Source organism: Natator depressus, chromosome 1 (genome assembly GCF_965152275.1).
Source record: "Natator depressus isolate rNatDep1 chromosome 1, rNatDep2.hap1, whole genome shotgun sequence".
NCBI lineage: Eukaryota > Metazoa > Chordata > Testudines > Cheloniidae > Natator > Natator depressus.
Genome location: NC_134234.1, coordinates 211,003,985 through 211,019,761, shown reverse-complemented (window position 1 = coordinate 211,019,761; position 15,777 = coordinate 211,003,985). Strand labels below are relative to the sequence as shown.

The 15,777-nt window shown below is 47.3% G+C and overlaps 1 protein-coding gene across 1 annotated transcript in view; it reads left to right on the top strand.

Annotated features, from left to right (window-relative positions):
• Window positions 1-7,084: 7,084 nt before the first annotated feature.
• LOC141984797 (C-type lectin domain family 2 member B-like) overlaps window positions 7,085-15,777 on the top strand; it is a 34,581-nt gene continuing 25,888 nt past the window's right edge. Inside the window, exons 1-3 of the mRNA XM_074948186.1 lie at window positions 7,085-7,560; window positions 10,021-10,098; window positions 13,591-13,754. Coding sequence (XP_074804287.1) covers window positions 7,233-7,560; window positions 10,021-10,098; window positions 13,591-13,754 — 570 coding nt within the window. The 5' untranslated portion in view covers window positions 7,085-7,232. The remainder of the gene's footprint in view (window positions 7,561-10,020; window positions 10,099-13,590; window positions 13,755-15,777) is intronic.

Below are 15,777 nucleotides of genomic sequence, written 5' to 3'. Positions count from 1 at the left end.
AAGCTGTGTGTGTGTGTTTGTAGGAATGAAATTGTGAATAAGTATGAGATCGAATGGAATGTTATAGCTATAACTAACTGCTTACTATGATTCTTTCTGTATTCACAATAAATGTGGTATTTTGCCTTTTTCCTTTTAATAAGACTCTGCTGGTTTTTATTTTATTGGTATAACAACCTCTGTGCCATCCCCAACTTCTTCCCCCATCCCCACACTCCCTTTGTGCCATGGCCTCCCTGTGCAATCCTCTCTACTTCTCCCTATGCTCGTGGGCATAGTTTGGAGGGATGCAGGGAGGGCATTGCCCCACAGACAGAGGTGAGGTGTGGGGCGGGGGCACGCAGCATCACGTGACACCTCACCTCACCACTCGGCCTGCAAACAGCGGGTGGTGGGGGGAGAGGGGAAACTCTGTCCTTCTCACACTGCACTTCCCCCCAGCAGGCCAAGCAGAGTAAGCCTTGCAGCCCGGCAGCCAGGCCTGGGTGGGGAGCAGGAGAACAGATCAGCTGCCCCGGGAGGCCACCTGGGTCCTAGTGCCCTAGTACCCGCCTGTTTCCTGTACAATGGTGAGTGCCCATGGTGGGGGTGGGGGGGGGCAGAGCAGGAGGGGCGGAATAGGGCTGGGGAAAGGGGGATGGGGGAAGAGACAGTGGAGAAGGGGGGATAGGGCAGGGGGAAGAGAAGTGGATGGGGGGAGGGAAAGGGGGAGGGGATGGGGAAGAGAAGGGGATATGGGCAGTGTTTTCCTCAGGAATTGAAATTGGGGGGTGTAATGGGGTGGTCACCCTGCTCTGGCCCTGAAGGGGTTAAAGCAGCCCTGGAGAGGGCTGCAGCTGGGAAAAAGGAGTTAAAACAGCCAACCTAGGCTGATTGGAGTAGCAGCCACAGCTATGGCCAGCTCAATCAGGGCCCAGCTGTCCCTTATAAGAGGGCTGGGGGCCAGGAAAAGAGGAGTCTCACTCTAGCCCTGGAGGGGGAAGGGCTAGCTGCCTGGGAGCAAGGTACTTGATGTGGAGCAGTGCTGGGGAAGAGCAAACGGAGCTGGAGAGCTCCAGCCTGGTAAACCCCCAAGCTGTAGGCCTTGTTTACGGCCAAAAGATACTGGGGCTGCAGAGGTGCAGCCCGGGGAAAGGCAGAGGGAGCTGGTCCTACCCCCTTGCCAGTGATGAGTGGCCATTACGAACTGCAGTCTGCCCAGGGAAAGGGGGCTGGATGACGACTGGCAGTAGCCACTGAGGCAAGGTGGGTTTAGAGGGTTGGGGGTTCCCTTGGGAGGGGAGGCCCAGAGTGGGGGTACTTCTGGAGCAGATCCCTGAGGGAAAGGGGCACTGGGGTCCGGGAGGGACACGGGGCCAGCGGCAGGCGAGACACCAGCCTGCAGAGGGCGCTTCATATGCTGGAGAGGTAATTCCCAGGCTGACCAGTAGGAGGTGCCGCACCGGTGAGTCATTGCGTCGCTATAGGGGGGTATTTGAATGTACATGGGGATGAGGGCCGATGAGTGTTGAGACTGTGAGGGCAAAGGTGGGCAGTAAGGCATCATAGTAAAAACTGAAAAATGTTTCACGACCATTTTATTAGATTTAACTCATGTTTTAAAATCATCACAGAAATTAAAGTTGGCTACTCAAGCCTACTATGAAACACTATATCTACATCCTTCTTGGTTTCTTGTTGTAATTTTGCACAACTACTTGGTGTAATGGACCCTTCTTGAAGAGGGTCCATTACTTCCAGTCCTTCATAATATGCTCATGATAGGGCAGAAGGCGACTTCTTTCAGAACACAGTAGGCTATTCAGTGAGGAAAAAGAAGGCTCAGCTGTAGCTGTTGTGACTGGGAGTAGCAAGAGATGGATTCCTACTTCTTTCATCCCAGGAAACGTAGCACAAAGATTGGGTCAAATGACTAGTGATGATGATGAAGAAGAAGAAGTTGAAGTTGAATCTTCATTCGTTCGTCATATGATATTCCACTCTGTGTTCAGAATTCTCTGTTCTGTCCTGATCACATGGCAGCCCCATTGCTGGTAGCACCTCACTCCACTCCACAGTAGTTCTTTTATAAGACAAGCATCTGTAAAAGCTACATAGCGGTTGAGTAGAATCCAGAAATCACTATTGTAGATTCGTAAGAATCAAGTCTGTGTACTTTTTCAGCTGACTTAACAAACACTTCTTGTCCTCTTCACTTAAGGAGTCAATATAAGTGCCTTCATTAGTCTACTTCTGGACTGAAGTCTTTGTTTCTTCCAGTATGTTTTCAATGGATATCTCTCTGATTGATCCAAGAGTAGCTTCTGTTGCTGGAAAAAGATCTACTATTGTTGTAGCAGATGCCTGGATGGCATTGTTTAATGACCCAAGTGGTTTCAATAATAGACTTACAAGAGAGAGAATGGCAATAGTCTTCTCTGAAATTAGTAACAAAAGTAGTCCACCAGCCTCACTACTTAGATCTGTCCTATCTTGGTAGATGCTTTCCAAAGCCAGTAATAACAGTTGCAGTAATTTTAAGACAACAGCCAAGGATCGCTCATGAGAAAACCAGCTGGTTTTCCCAGGTTGGACTAATTAGAACTTCAGTCCCAGTGTATCTTCTATTTATTTCCAAGACGTTCAGTCCTTTTAGACTCTTGCTGAAAAAAAGAGTATAACAAAGCCATTAAAGTATGGCTTTTTAATTTCTTTTGAAGATTCTTCAGCTCGTAATAGCGCTAGCTGGAGTAGATGGCCTCTGTAGTGTGTATAGGAGAGATTAGGGTTACACTTTTCTCTGAGCAAATCTTGTACTCCACTATGTCTTCCAGAAAAGTTTGTAGCTCCATCAAATGCACAAGCAGCTATCTGTTTAGGGCTCAATTTACAAGCATTTAACTTTTCTAAGATGTCTCAGATGAAGCTCGTGTCTTCTATAACCTGAACATTTATAATGCATCTACTGGCCTACCATGGACACCAAGATAACATACATAATGCCTTAATACTTGATGCCTATTTGCATTGATGCATTCATCAGCCATGTATGCACATTCTTTGAATGTGGTGAGAGAGTTCTTCACTTTTCAACTGCTGAGTCTTTCACTGTTGCACCGCATGCTTCTAGACAGCTGAGATTTTTGCAGAAAGATAGCGAGCATTTGCCAGTCTTGTTCAGACCCAGTGTCCAACTTCAGGATTAACAAGTGACAATGCACTTAATATTGGCCTCCAGTTTGTAGTGTGTGGTATCTCTTGCTTAAATAGAAAGTATGATGCAACAGCCATGTTGGCTCACATAAACTGAGTTGTGTCTCCAGCATTCATACAGCCTTATTAAGTACTTCTAAAATTGGCTTTGACAGTGACTGGCTTATAAGGCTTTCTGCATGTTGATGCAGTCCAGAGGCACGGTGTTTCATAGCCTTTTCATGTAGGTTGTCAGTATTGGCTTGGCTGATCAGTCTGGCAAACCAAGCTCCTGCACTTTTACTATATAAATCCATAATATGCCCACATCTTGAATACTGCGTGCAGTTCTGTCACCCTATCTCAAAAAAGATATATTGGAAAAGGTACAGAGAGAAGGGCAACAAAAATGATTAGGGGTATAGAACAGATGTGACAGATTTATGTTACCAATCTGCCTGAGGTGTCAGGTGATCAGGCTGAGGCTGCAGGATGGTTAGGTGAGGGGATGAAGGAGCACACCAAGTGTCTAAGTTTCAAAGCTTTATTAATAAAGTAAGGTAAAATAACAGCGGAGAGTGCTGGGGGTTCCCCAGGTCACTCAGAGGAAGGAAGAAAGTGTTAGTGCCTCAAGCCTCAACCCACTTTCATACTCATACACGTACTACCCGAGGCTGACCAAGCCCGGGTGTAACGTAAGAAGAAGAGGGGGAGAGGTGGACGGGAGTTCTGTCCTGTGCACAGGTCGTCCAGGGTCTGCTGTTGATCTCCAACTTGCTTCGGCTCTCAGGAGGGTTTTAAGTCCTGGGTTCTTCTGGGGTCGTTTCGTTCAGGGACCTCTGTCCCCCGTGCTCTTTGTTCCAGTCCAAACCGGCTTTCTGCAGCTTCCTCAGCTTTCCCAAAACACACCGGCTTCAGAGACGCGAGACTTTTTCCTCCTCGCTGGCCTTCGCTGTCTCACTAGTTTTTGCAATCTCTGCAGTACTGCTCAGCTTAGTTCTCCTTTCTCATGGCTGATTGGGATTGGAATCTAGGCACCCGTCTTTCTTGGCAGGTAGCCAAGAGTCTGTTGTGGCCTTGGGCTGGAGTCAGCTTCTTATCTTTGGACCTAGCTGGAGAGTCAAGTTAACCCATTCTCTTCTTTCTCCCTCCCTCTTCGGCCTCTCGCAACCTGCAAAGGAACCTTTCGTTCCACACTCGCACCTTTAACCCTTCCCAAAATACCTTGCAATGCCTGCAACAGTGTTAGCAATATACAATGCTGATATGCCTTCCCCAGGGGACCCCCGAGGGAGGGGGCCATTGGATTGTGACACAGATTCCATATGAGAAGAGATTAAAAAGACTGGGGCTTTTCAGCTTGCAAAAGAGATGACTAAGAGGGGATATGATAGAGGCCTATAAAATCTTGACCGGTGTGGAGAAAATGAATAAGGAAGTGTTATTCACCCTTTCACTTAACAGAAGAACCAGGGGTTATCCAATGAAATTAATAGGCAGCAAGTTTAAAACAAACAAAAGGAAGTACTTCTTCACACAATGCACCGTCACCTGTGGAACACTTTGCCAGGGGATGTTGTGAAGGTCAAAATTATAACAGGGTTCAGAAAAGAACTAGATAAGTTCATGGAGGTTAGCTCCAACAAGGGCTTTTAACCAGGATGGGCAGGGATGCAACACCATGCTCTGAGTGTCCCTAGCCTCTGTTCACCAGAAGCTGGGAGTGGACAACAGGGGATGGATCACTCGATGATTCCCTGTTCTGTTCATTCCGTCTGAAGCACCTGGCATTGGCCACTGTCAGAAGACAGGATACTGGGATAGATGGACCATTGGTCTGACCCAATATAGCCATTCTTACATAAAAATAATAAAGTTTAGTACAGAAACTCCTCTTGAGATAGCGATGATGTGAGATAACAACCTTAACAAATAATGCATTTTAAAAATCTTGGCCTTCTAGGAAACGTATATTTATATAAGTTTCCAGTCACAAATCTGGCACTCTGGAGCAAAGTCACAAAAACATAGTCCAACAAACAAATGCTCTGGCTGCTGCTGTTTGTCGTGCCACCATTCACTCCACCGCTCTGTCCCCTATGGCCTGGCACTGTCACCTTCTGCTGTCACCTGCCACTGTGACCTCTGTGAGTCGGTCTCTCGAGGTTCCACCCAGCTCTCAGTGATTTCAACTCTCAGTGGGGGAACCTCACTTCTAGTGAAGGCTGGGTTGTCTCTTCCACAGAAACACTGTCCTACAGCAGATCTAAGCACTTAGACCTGATTATCAGTGATTTCAGCTCAAGTGGTCACTTAACAAACCAAAAGACACCCTATGGAGCCTAATTAGCTCTATCTCTAAACAGGAGAGAGGTGCAGGTCAAATATTGCCTGTGACTCTTAGGCAGAGCCCACACCACCAAGCAAAATACCTTCTCTCTCTCTCTTCACTAGAATATGGCATCCAAACCTCCTGTGTAGGGAGTGCAGTTCAGTTGAGGGTGACCTGTGCTTAATTTGTAACAACAGAGGTGCTGGAGCTCAAGCAAGTTTTTTACTTGCATAACTTATGTGACAAGCCCAGAGGTGCCAGGGCTATGAACTGCCACGCTCACAGGTGCTGGGGCTCAGCTCTGGCAAGCCCTAACACAAATTAAGCACTGAGGGAGATACCGCCCCCCCCCCCCCAATTCAGGCAGGCTAAGTACAGTTCTGCCACCCTTTACTCGTACAATAAGGATAACATTTCATAACTCCCACTTTCAATACTAAAGTGATTTGTAACCCAACACCAGCCAAAATTGATCACTTGAGCAGCACAGTTGTGTTTGCTGGATACCTAGGCAGAGTAAGTGTGGTCTGGTCTTGAAGCCTTTCCACCCACTACTGGCTCATCACTAGATGTCAGGGGAGAGCTCATTCAGACCTTGCTTACAAATCATAATTTGAAATGATTAGGTAGGCCAATATAGCGGAAACAAATGCACCAACATTGTCATAAATAACAGCTGTGTGAGGAAGGTAGTCCTTTTCCATACTTTTCAAACCCATTATGCTTTCTCAGGTAAAAGTATTTTCTCATATACTGTATATGCTTTTAAAGTGTATTAATGTTTCAATATCAATTCAAATTTCCAACCCAGTAAATTGGCAACACTGCATATAACTGAGTGGGGGGAGAGGTGTTGGGAAAATTCAGGTGTGTGTGTGTGGGGGGAAATCCCTGGATATGGAAATGGGGGGCAGGAGGAAGCGGGAGGCCAGCATGTATTGTCCCCCCAGCAGCAGCCCCAGCAAGGAGTGGGCTGCAGCAGCACAGGGGGGCACCAGAGCAGGCACAACAGGGCAGCAGCTGCTGCCAGAGTGGCCACAGCTCCCTTGCTCAGGCTGCCACAGCAGACAGCAGTAGCTGGGGATGCCCCATTAAGCCATCCCAACCCATTCCCCCGACCCTGGCACCAGCAGCCCTGGGACCACTGCAGGTGGGGGGAGAAAGCCAGTGAGCCAAGGGGATTGGCTTCGGTGAGCATGTGTGTGTGCATGTCTGTGCTTTGCCCCTCTCCCCCCCCCCCCCAAATATAGCAGTCAAACTATGCCTAGGCTCCTTTCTGTGCCATCTCTTCACCTTCTCCCCTGTGTCCCATGCCACCCCTTCTTCTCTGTACCACCTCCTGCTGTTTGTCCATGGCATCTCCTCCTTTCTCTGTGCTACCCACCCTGTAACCTCTTCTCTACTCCCAGGTCATTCCCATCTCCCTTCCCCTTTACCCCTCCACCTGCTATTCAGTCTGCTGTTCTCTGTGCCTTCCACGTACCATCCCCTTCCCCCTGTGTCACTCTGCCCTCTGGAGGCACTGTTCTCCCCGTTCCCCACCCCTTCCCCTTCCCTGCTTGCCTCTCCAGGGCAGAGCAGGGGGGTGCTACCGGGGGGAGGCCGCCCGCCCCCCAGCCAGCGCGAGCCGCTGCCTTTCCTGCGGGCGCCCGGGCGTGAAAGTGAAAGTGAAAGGGGGGAACCGGATCGTTGCTGAAGCGCGACCGCTCCGAGGCCGCGTCCAGCTGGGATGGAGCCTGTCGGGGCCCAGAGGGAAGGAGAAGGGGGGATTCCTCCTCGGGCTAGGTCGGGAGCCGCTGGGGCCCTGCCCGGGGGCCGAGAGGAAAGAGAGCCGCTAACAAGCACAGGACCCCCGGGAACCCCGGAAGATCGCAGCTCGCAGGGCACTGAGTGGGCACCCGGCGCCGGCAGTGAGCCCCAGCCTCGCAGCGGGTCTGGAGAGCCGAGTCCTCGGTGTACTCCTGCCATTGGGAGCCCTTCGTTACCGACTAATGCAAGTTTTTGGACCTGGAAGCTGTGCGGGGAGCAGTTCAGTCGGATGAAGGAAGCTGTGTCCGGTAAGAGCTTTTACTCCAGGAGACTGTGGAGCTGGTGCGATCTGAATTGTCCCCACTCCTCTCCGCTGCGGTTACGGGCCTAGACACATTTGAGGGGGAAGGGTGCCCACCTTTGGGGGTGGGGAGATTTTGGATGGGGGAAGAGAAGAGAAGAGAAAAGGTCGTGTTCGGGGACGATGACCAAAGAATGGGGACTGTGTGGGAGGGAGAAAAGGGAGCGGGCTGGCGGTGGGACAATATTACAGGAGGAGGTTGTAATGTTTAATTACATTAAAGCCCCCACATCCATCTCGGAAAGGGGCCACGCTGAAAACCTCCATCGCGGGGGAAGTTGGGCGCCACATCCAGGTTGGGAAAGACGGCCGAAGTCCCAGATTTGAGTTCTGCGCGGTCCTAGCGAGATGCCCCGATCGGGTGCGGGTGGGGGCTGAGTTTGCTGCAAGCGCTAGTTGCACGCGAAGGACACAACACAATGGTTTTTGCCCAGAGTGCAGGGCTGCGCACACATTTTGACTTCGGAATGGACGCTCTCTCTCTCACAAAATCCAGTGGTGGGGCCCCTCACCCCAACAGTTGATTCGCTTTCAAGATGTGCAGCCAGGCCTCCTGCCCCAAATTCTGCCATTTGAACTGTGCAATATTATGGGTCTGTTTTTCAGGAACAAAGTATAAATCTTGTCAGCCAAGTGCATCTTAATACACTTGTAAATTCTGTGATTAAGAGAATGTGTTTTTATTTAAGTGGAAAAACAAAACAATAGATTCCTCACTCTTTCACACCCTTTCAAGCATACCTCTTTACGCAGGGATTATCACAGGTGCACTAGGAAAACGTAAAGCCATTGCTTATTTAAAAGGATACTGCCAATTAAAAATCATACTTCTTTTTGAAAATGTTTCCTACTAACTACAAGTAACATCAAAGATTATTGTAACTAAAAGAGGTTAGAGAAAGAATATCCATTTACTTTCTATTTGCTAGCACATTGGCCCAGATCCTGAAAGGTATTTAGGTGCCTGACTCCCACTAAAATACCTTTGCGGGTCTGGGGTCTTGTGCTGAGTCAGACTCTCTACTGTCCCTGTACAGGAAGGCCAAAAAGTCAGAAGCGGTTAGTGCCTTTGAATGCCTTGGTCTGGGGCTGCCTTCTATGAAAGTTGCACTTCTCAAACTGGCCCCAAAATCTATGGGAAATGTGATTGCTGTTTATTTGTTTCCCTGTTTGTGTGGGTCTTTCATACAGGGGTGAAACAAACCTTTTTGAAACTAGAAAAATGTGATTATAAAACCACAGCAATTGGTAGGGGTATTCAGGAGCAGGTATAGAGCTTGAGGCTCCTTTTAACGAACATATATATTTTAAATTGATTAGATTTCAAGTAGACATGCCCTTTTAAATCCAAGTCACTACTGTCCTTGGTTTGTCCTGGTATCCTTTGTATCCCTTTGCTCCTCTCATATGAGATTCTAACTCTTCTCTGTCTGCCACCCCATGCCCCCCAACCCCACGCCCCCCCAACCCCACTCAAGTACCTCATCTTGTATTAGAATCATAGACTTTAAAGTCAGAAGGGACCATTCTGATTGTCTTAGTCTGACCTCCTGCACAATGCAGGCCACGGAATCTCACCCACCAACTCCTGTAACAAACCCCTAACTTATGTCTGAGCTACTGAAGTCCTCAAATCGTGGTTTAAAGAGTTCAAAGTGCAGAGAATCCTTCAGCAAGTGACCCGTGCCCCACGCTGCAGAGGAAGGCAAAAAACCCCCAGGCCTCTGCCAATTTGCCCTGGGGGAAAATTCCTTCCCAACCCCAAATATGGCAATCAGCTGAACCCTGAGCATGTGGGCAAGACTCACCAGCCAGACACCCAGGAAAGAATTCTCTGTAGTAACTCAGATCCCACCCCATCTAACATCCCGTCTTGCTGCATTCATTAATATAACATGATTACAGGTATGTACATGTGGCTGACTGGTTGACTGCGTTGGGTGGATTTGCTAGGTAGACACAACTGGGCAGATTCTGATCTCACACAGGAGTTGTGTATGCTTGAAAATTGACCCTGATTAAGATAGGGTGTGAATTTAAAGCACAGTAGCTGTTCCTGAATTACTCCATGTGTGGCCACTATTATTCCATAAGAAAAGTGCTTTCTTCATGTTTAGCATACATAATCCATGTGCAAATAGTAAGAGTGTCCACACGTGACGTTAATCAGGAATACTGTAATTCTGTGTGTAGAAAAGTCCTGTTACACTGATGTAAAACTGGAGCAACCACTTCTTTGACTTCAGTGGAGTTGCTCAGGATTACATTGGTGTAACTGAGATTAGAAATTGTCCCAGCGTTGTCTGAGGACTCCTTTATCTGGCTCTGTGGTGCACAGCCTAACTCCAGTCAGTAGTCCTAAACTTGAAACACATGTTAAAGCCTTTAATGATCTTCACCTTTTCAGGATTTTTCTCAGGCCAGAAACTCGTTGCTGGAACTGTTGCTGTTGGGATTTTGGTATTGGTCCTGGTATTTTTCCTGAGTAAGTATTTGTATTATTTTTTGCCATTTGAAGTACTGTACATTTCATCTAACTATCATGCTCTAGGACTTCAGTTGTCAAATGCAATAATACTTGTATCCAACAATACTGGAAATGCTGGGGCCTAAAGCCAGAACTCCCATTGATGGAGGCAACATTGCATTTTATTATGTCAGGCATCTTTACAGCAATGTGATGCTGCTATTGAGGCGGAATAACTTCAATATAGAATCTTAAAAAATGATGAAGTCTGCTATTCCAAAACTGTTTAATTCCCCCCCCATTAATAAAATCCAGAGGATTTAGCAATAAAATTACCTTTTTATTCTTAACTCGACCTTTTGTGCCCCTTTACCACAAACATTCTGTGGGGTCATTTGCTATTTTTGTGTTTTATTTTTTCGTATTGTTCGTTAAACATTTGTTAAGGGTGAAATGCAGCCTTGTGTACCCCTAACGGAGCTGTCAGAAATTTTCTGATGAAAATAAGTTTAGCTTCAGGACATAACTTTTTTCAAAATTGAAAGAATCTTTCCACAAAAGGATTCCCCTTTTTCAGCCAACTCTATCCCTTAACTCATTGGAGACCAGAAAGAATCCCATTTTCCTACTCCACACCAACCTTCCATTGGATCAGGGGCGGACAATAATTTTTGCGGGGGGGCCACTCCACGAATTTTGGTAAGTTGTACCAGGCCGCACATTCCTACTATAGTAAAGGAGGGTGTGCGGGGTCTGGGAAGGAGTTTGGGTGCAGGAGTGAGCTCTGGGCTGGTGCAGAGTGTTGGGGTGCAGGAGATGGTGAGGGGTGTGGGCTCTGGGAGGGAGTTTGGTGCAGGAGGGGGCTGTGGGCTGGAGCAGGGGATTGGGGTACAGGAGGGAGTGCAGGGTCTGGGAGGGAGTTTGGGGGCAGGAGGGGGTTCTGACCTGAGGCAGGGGTTGGGATACAGGAGGGGGTGTGAGGTGCAGGCTTTAGCTGGGAGGCACTTACCACAGGCGGCTCCCGGCCATCAGTGCAGCAGGGCTCAGGCAGGCTGCCTGCATGCCATGGCCCCACACCGTTCCTGCAAGCAAATGGGGCTGGCTGCTGCTGGCACGTTTCTGCATGCCCCTTGAGGGGAGGGGGGGCAGCAGGTCTCCGTGTGCTGCCCGCTCCCGCAAGTACTGCCTCCGGATTGGAGAGGGCAAGTGTATTGCCTAATAATCAAGGTTTTTTTCTCCTTTATCAAGTTTTGTTACTGAAAACTTTCACAATAGCCCGGGGGGGGGGGGGGAGAGAACTAGCGAAGGAGTGGGCTGCTAGGAGTAGGTATGGAATGGTCACAGGATGACCTGCCAAGGAGTTGCCATGTAGAATGAGGACAGAGGATGGTTGAATGTTTAGAGAGGGTGGTGGATGGAGAGGTTGAATGGTGAGTGAGGATGGGGTTGGGAGTTTGAATACAGGGGCACTCTACCCTGGAAGAGGATTTAAGTGAATTAAGGGAGTTTTATACACGTTGTCAAACACCTTTTGTAACAAGATGTGCATAACTCCAGGTGAACCCTCTGTAGACAAAGTTCTATGAATATGAAAGTACTTACGGTAGTATAGTTAATGCCTGTTTCCCTGCGCAGCGTAAGCTATACTGGCATAAGCACTGTCATTCTGATATAACTGCATCTACACTAAGGCTTTTACTGGCATAGCTATATTGGTAAAAATCATACCCCTAGCTGATGTATCTCTGCTGGTAAAATTAAGTGTACATGACCTTATTGTCTGCAACCCTCTGTCATGGAGTCACCAGGGCAATGCTCTGGAACTACGCCGTATGAAGCCAGTCAGGACTCTGGGGTAGCATGCCTCCTCTCTCTGAGCATACTGTCACCAGGGCAAGAAGCTTACACAGCTTCGACCTTCCTGGATCTGACCTTGGAGGACTCAGCATCCCCTTCCAAACCGTGCGCTTCCTGCAGTGAGTCCACCTGGATGGGGCTCTTGGGGAAGCCAGAGGGCCCTGCACCCCAACACGGCAGTCAGCATGTAGAACAAAAGGGTTTATTAGTCGACAGGAACACAGCATAGAACAGAGCTTGGTAGCACAGAAATCAGTGACTTCCAGCCAAGTCCATCTTGGGAAGTCCTGGGCCAGATGCCCTGGACTCCCCCTCTTCCAGTCCCCCCAAGCAGACTGCCAGCTTCCAGCGACCTGACCTCAGACACTCCCCTTGCTCCTTCTCCTTGTCTTTGTCCTGCTTCCCAGGCAAAGTTACCTAGTCATCACCTGGTTGCATCCCCCTCCTGGGTCTCAGGTTATGAAGAGAACCAGCCATCGCCTACATGCAGGCAGCTGGAGCAGCCTCACCTGCCCCCTGAGGGTCTCAGCCAAAGTCACGCACCCTTATTCCCACCACCTAGGCATTGGTGCAGCACACAGGGAAACTGAGGCACACACAGTATTCATGCAAAACAGTAAAACTCACATAGGCTCAACAGTAAGACTCACATAGACTCACATACAATGTAACAATGGAAAATCCCCACTTCGTCACACCCTCCTCTGGCCATCCTCCAATTTTCCCATCTATTGTTGTAGCTCTTTTTTCATGGCTGCCATTGGTTAATAAGCTTTTGGGGTCAGTAATACATCTGTCTACATGTCAGTACAGTGCTGTGAGATATTTTGGGAGTTACTCTGACATAAATAATAATTCACCATGGGGTGAAATTCACCCTGGTGAGGATCCCTTGTGCAAAGCCCCTGACACCATTTATGCCCCCGATGAGGTTGTGCAGATGGAAGCAGATTCTATATTCTCTGTGCATTGCAGAAAGGGATTTCACACCAGTCCTACGTAGGCCAATGCAGAAGGTGGTGTTTGGGAGAATGGCTACATGACTGACAATTATGCAGATCCAATGATCTAACACAACACAAAAATGGTGAGGAGAAGCTGGAGCAGCAGGAGGTTCTGGCCACAGGGACTGGGACATATATTCACTCCCGAAAAGCTCCTCCTCCTCTCCACAATACTTCACACGTATAAAGCCCAATTATTTTGACATGAGGTGAGTGAAGTGGCCCAAAAAGAAGATAAGAGCTTGTTACTACTATCAGCTAAAGTATAGCTCAAGTGGTAGAGAATTTTTGGTGCTTTTGGTGATGAAGGTGCTCGTGACCTAAGATGTGCATTGGTACTCATGGAGGATGAGACTGTCACTGAGATCCTGGGCATGTCACTGAGGGCACAATCCTGCATGGTGTTGAGCTCCCTCAACTGCTGAGACCGATGGGAGTTCTGCATGCAGAAGGGCTTTCAGGATTAGGTGCATTATTATTCTTTATTTAGTTTGTTTTTTCCTCCGACATTCACTGTGAATCTTGCTTCAGAAGGGCTAAACTTGGCTGAATTAATCTGCCCCAGAGAACCTGAACTGGGAGATTTTATCAGAAAGAACTATGACACATTTTTTCCCCTTTTTATTTGTATGTCTTTTCTCCTATAAAGAACCTCCCATCTCCCTGCCCTCTGAGCCATGCCCTGAGGACTGGCTGTACTTCAAAAGGAAATGTTATTACCTCTCAGAGGAGAAGAAGGACTGGGACTCCAGTCAGAGCTTCTGTTCCCTTTATGAAGCTTCACTTGCTGTGATTGAAAACCATCAAGAAATGGTAAGGGAATAAAAACAAAATTCATTTAGTCTCCTCCCTCAGCTCCTGTAACGTCCCCACTTTCTCATTCAACATTTGTCCTTTTAAATCTTTATAAAATAAAAAATTATGTGAGTCAGATAGTGAAAGATGCCAGATTGTCAGTCCAGGAAACCAAGGGCCTTTATTTAACACCAGCAGAGGCAGCAGCAATGCATACATTGCCCTGATGGCTGGATTTGAACTTGCAAATTATAGGTGAAATTATTAATCTCCTGACCCTTCCTGTCCCTTCCTCCCTCCAGTGCATGTCCAAGCTCACAGGACACAGAGATGAATGGATCTGTGGTAAAGAAATCAGATCCTGTAAAACACGGTTCAGTGAAATGGAGGTCACCTTCCAGTATCATCTACTTGCAAATCTGATGTCTTCCTTTAAATATGGGGGAGAAAGAAACCCCCAGAAAAGGTTGGGCCCATACAAACAACATCTATCATGAGTCATATTAATTTTATTACTTGAGAATGACAAATTATAGACTAGATAACGGCTTCCCACCTAGAAGACAATCCCAGAGTCCACATATGTGAAAGACTCCTTGGCTTTGAGGCTGCAGAATTCCCACCAAATTTAAGTACAGTTGAGGGAAGGCAGACTGCCTCTCCATGTAGTAATGACAGGTTACAGAGTAGCTGCCGTGTTAGGAGACCTACAAGTCGCAATTCTTCAACAAAAAAACTTCAAAACCAGACTCCAACGAGAGACTGCTGAATTGGAATTAATTTGCAAACTGGATACAATTAATTTAGGCTTGAATAAAGACTGGGAGTGGATGGGTCATTACACAAAGTAAAAAGAAAAGGAGTACTTGTGGCACCTTAGAGACTAACCAATTTATTTGAGCATAAGCTTTCGTGAGCTACAGCTCACTTCATCGGATGCATACTGTGGAAAGTGTAGAAGATCTTTTTATATACACACAAAGCATGAAAAAATACCTCCTCCCACCCCACTCTCCTGCTGGTAATAGCTTATCTAAAGTGATCACTCTCCTTACAATGTGTATGATAATCAAGTTGGGCCATTTCATTTCAACATTTCATTTCATTGGGCCGTTTCAACTTGATTATCATACACATTGTAAGGAGAGTGATCACTTTAGATAAGCTATTAGCAGCAGGAGAGTGGGGTGGGAGGAGGTATTTTTTCATGCTTTGTGTGTATATAAAAAGATCTTCTACACTTTCCACAGTATGCATCCGATGAAGTGAGCTGTAGCTCACAAAAGCTTATGCTCAAATAAATTGGTTAGTCTCTAAGGTGCCACAAGTACTCCTTTTCTTTTTGCGAATACAGACTAATACGGCTGTTACTCTGAAACCTACACAAAGTAAAACTATTTCCCCATGTTTATCCCCTCCCCTCACTGTTCCTCACACGTTCTTGTCAACTGCTAGGAATGGCCCACCTTGATTATCACTACAAAAGGTTGTTTGTTTGTTTTTTTCTCCTGCTGGTAATAGCACACCTTACCTGATCACTCTCGTTACAGTGTGTATGGTAACACCCATTGTTTCATGTTCTCTGTGTACTGTCCCACTGTATTTTCTACTGCATGCATCTGATGAACTGAGCTGTAGCTCACAAAAGCTTATGCTCAAATAAATGTGTTAGTCTCTAAGTTGCCACAAGTACTCCTTTCCATGTAGTAAGTGGGAGACATGGTTTTCCAACATCATAGAGGTCCCAAGATTAATGAGGAAAACCTGGAGATATGAGACCATTCTGAGAAGGCCAGGCACCAAGATGGAGGTCACTGCATCCACACAACTTCCTGGCCCCACAACCTTTGGCCTCAGTGGCTTAGCTGTCATGGTTTCTCTAAATACACTAGGTCAACCATCTTACTGAAGAAGTTTGATACCATGGAGTGGGATTCCATCTTATTGATATAGCCAGTAGGGAAATCAAAATGAGTTTGAAGGGGGACAGTGCTGTGAAGGACAGTTCTTCAGTATCCTTTCCACACCTAGTCATCTCCCT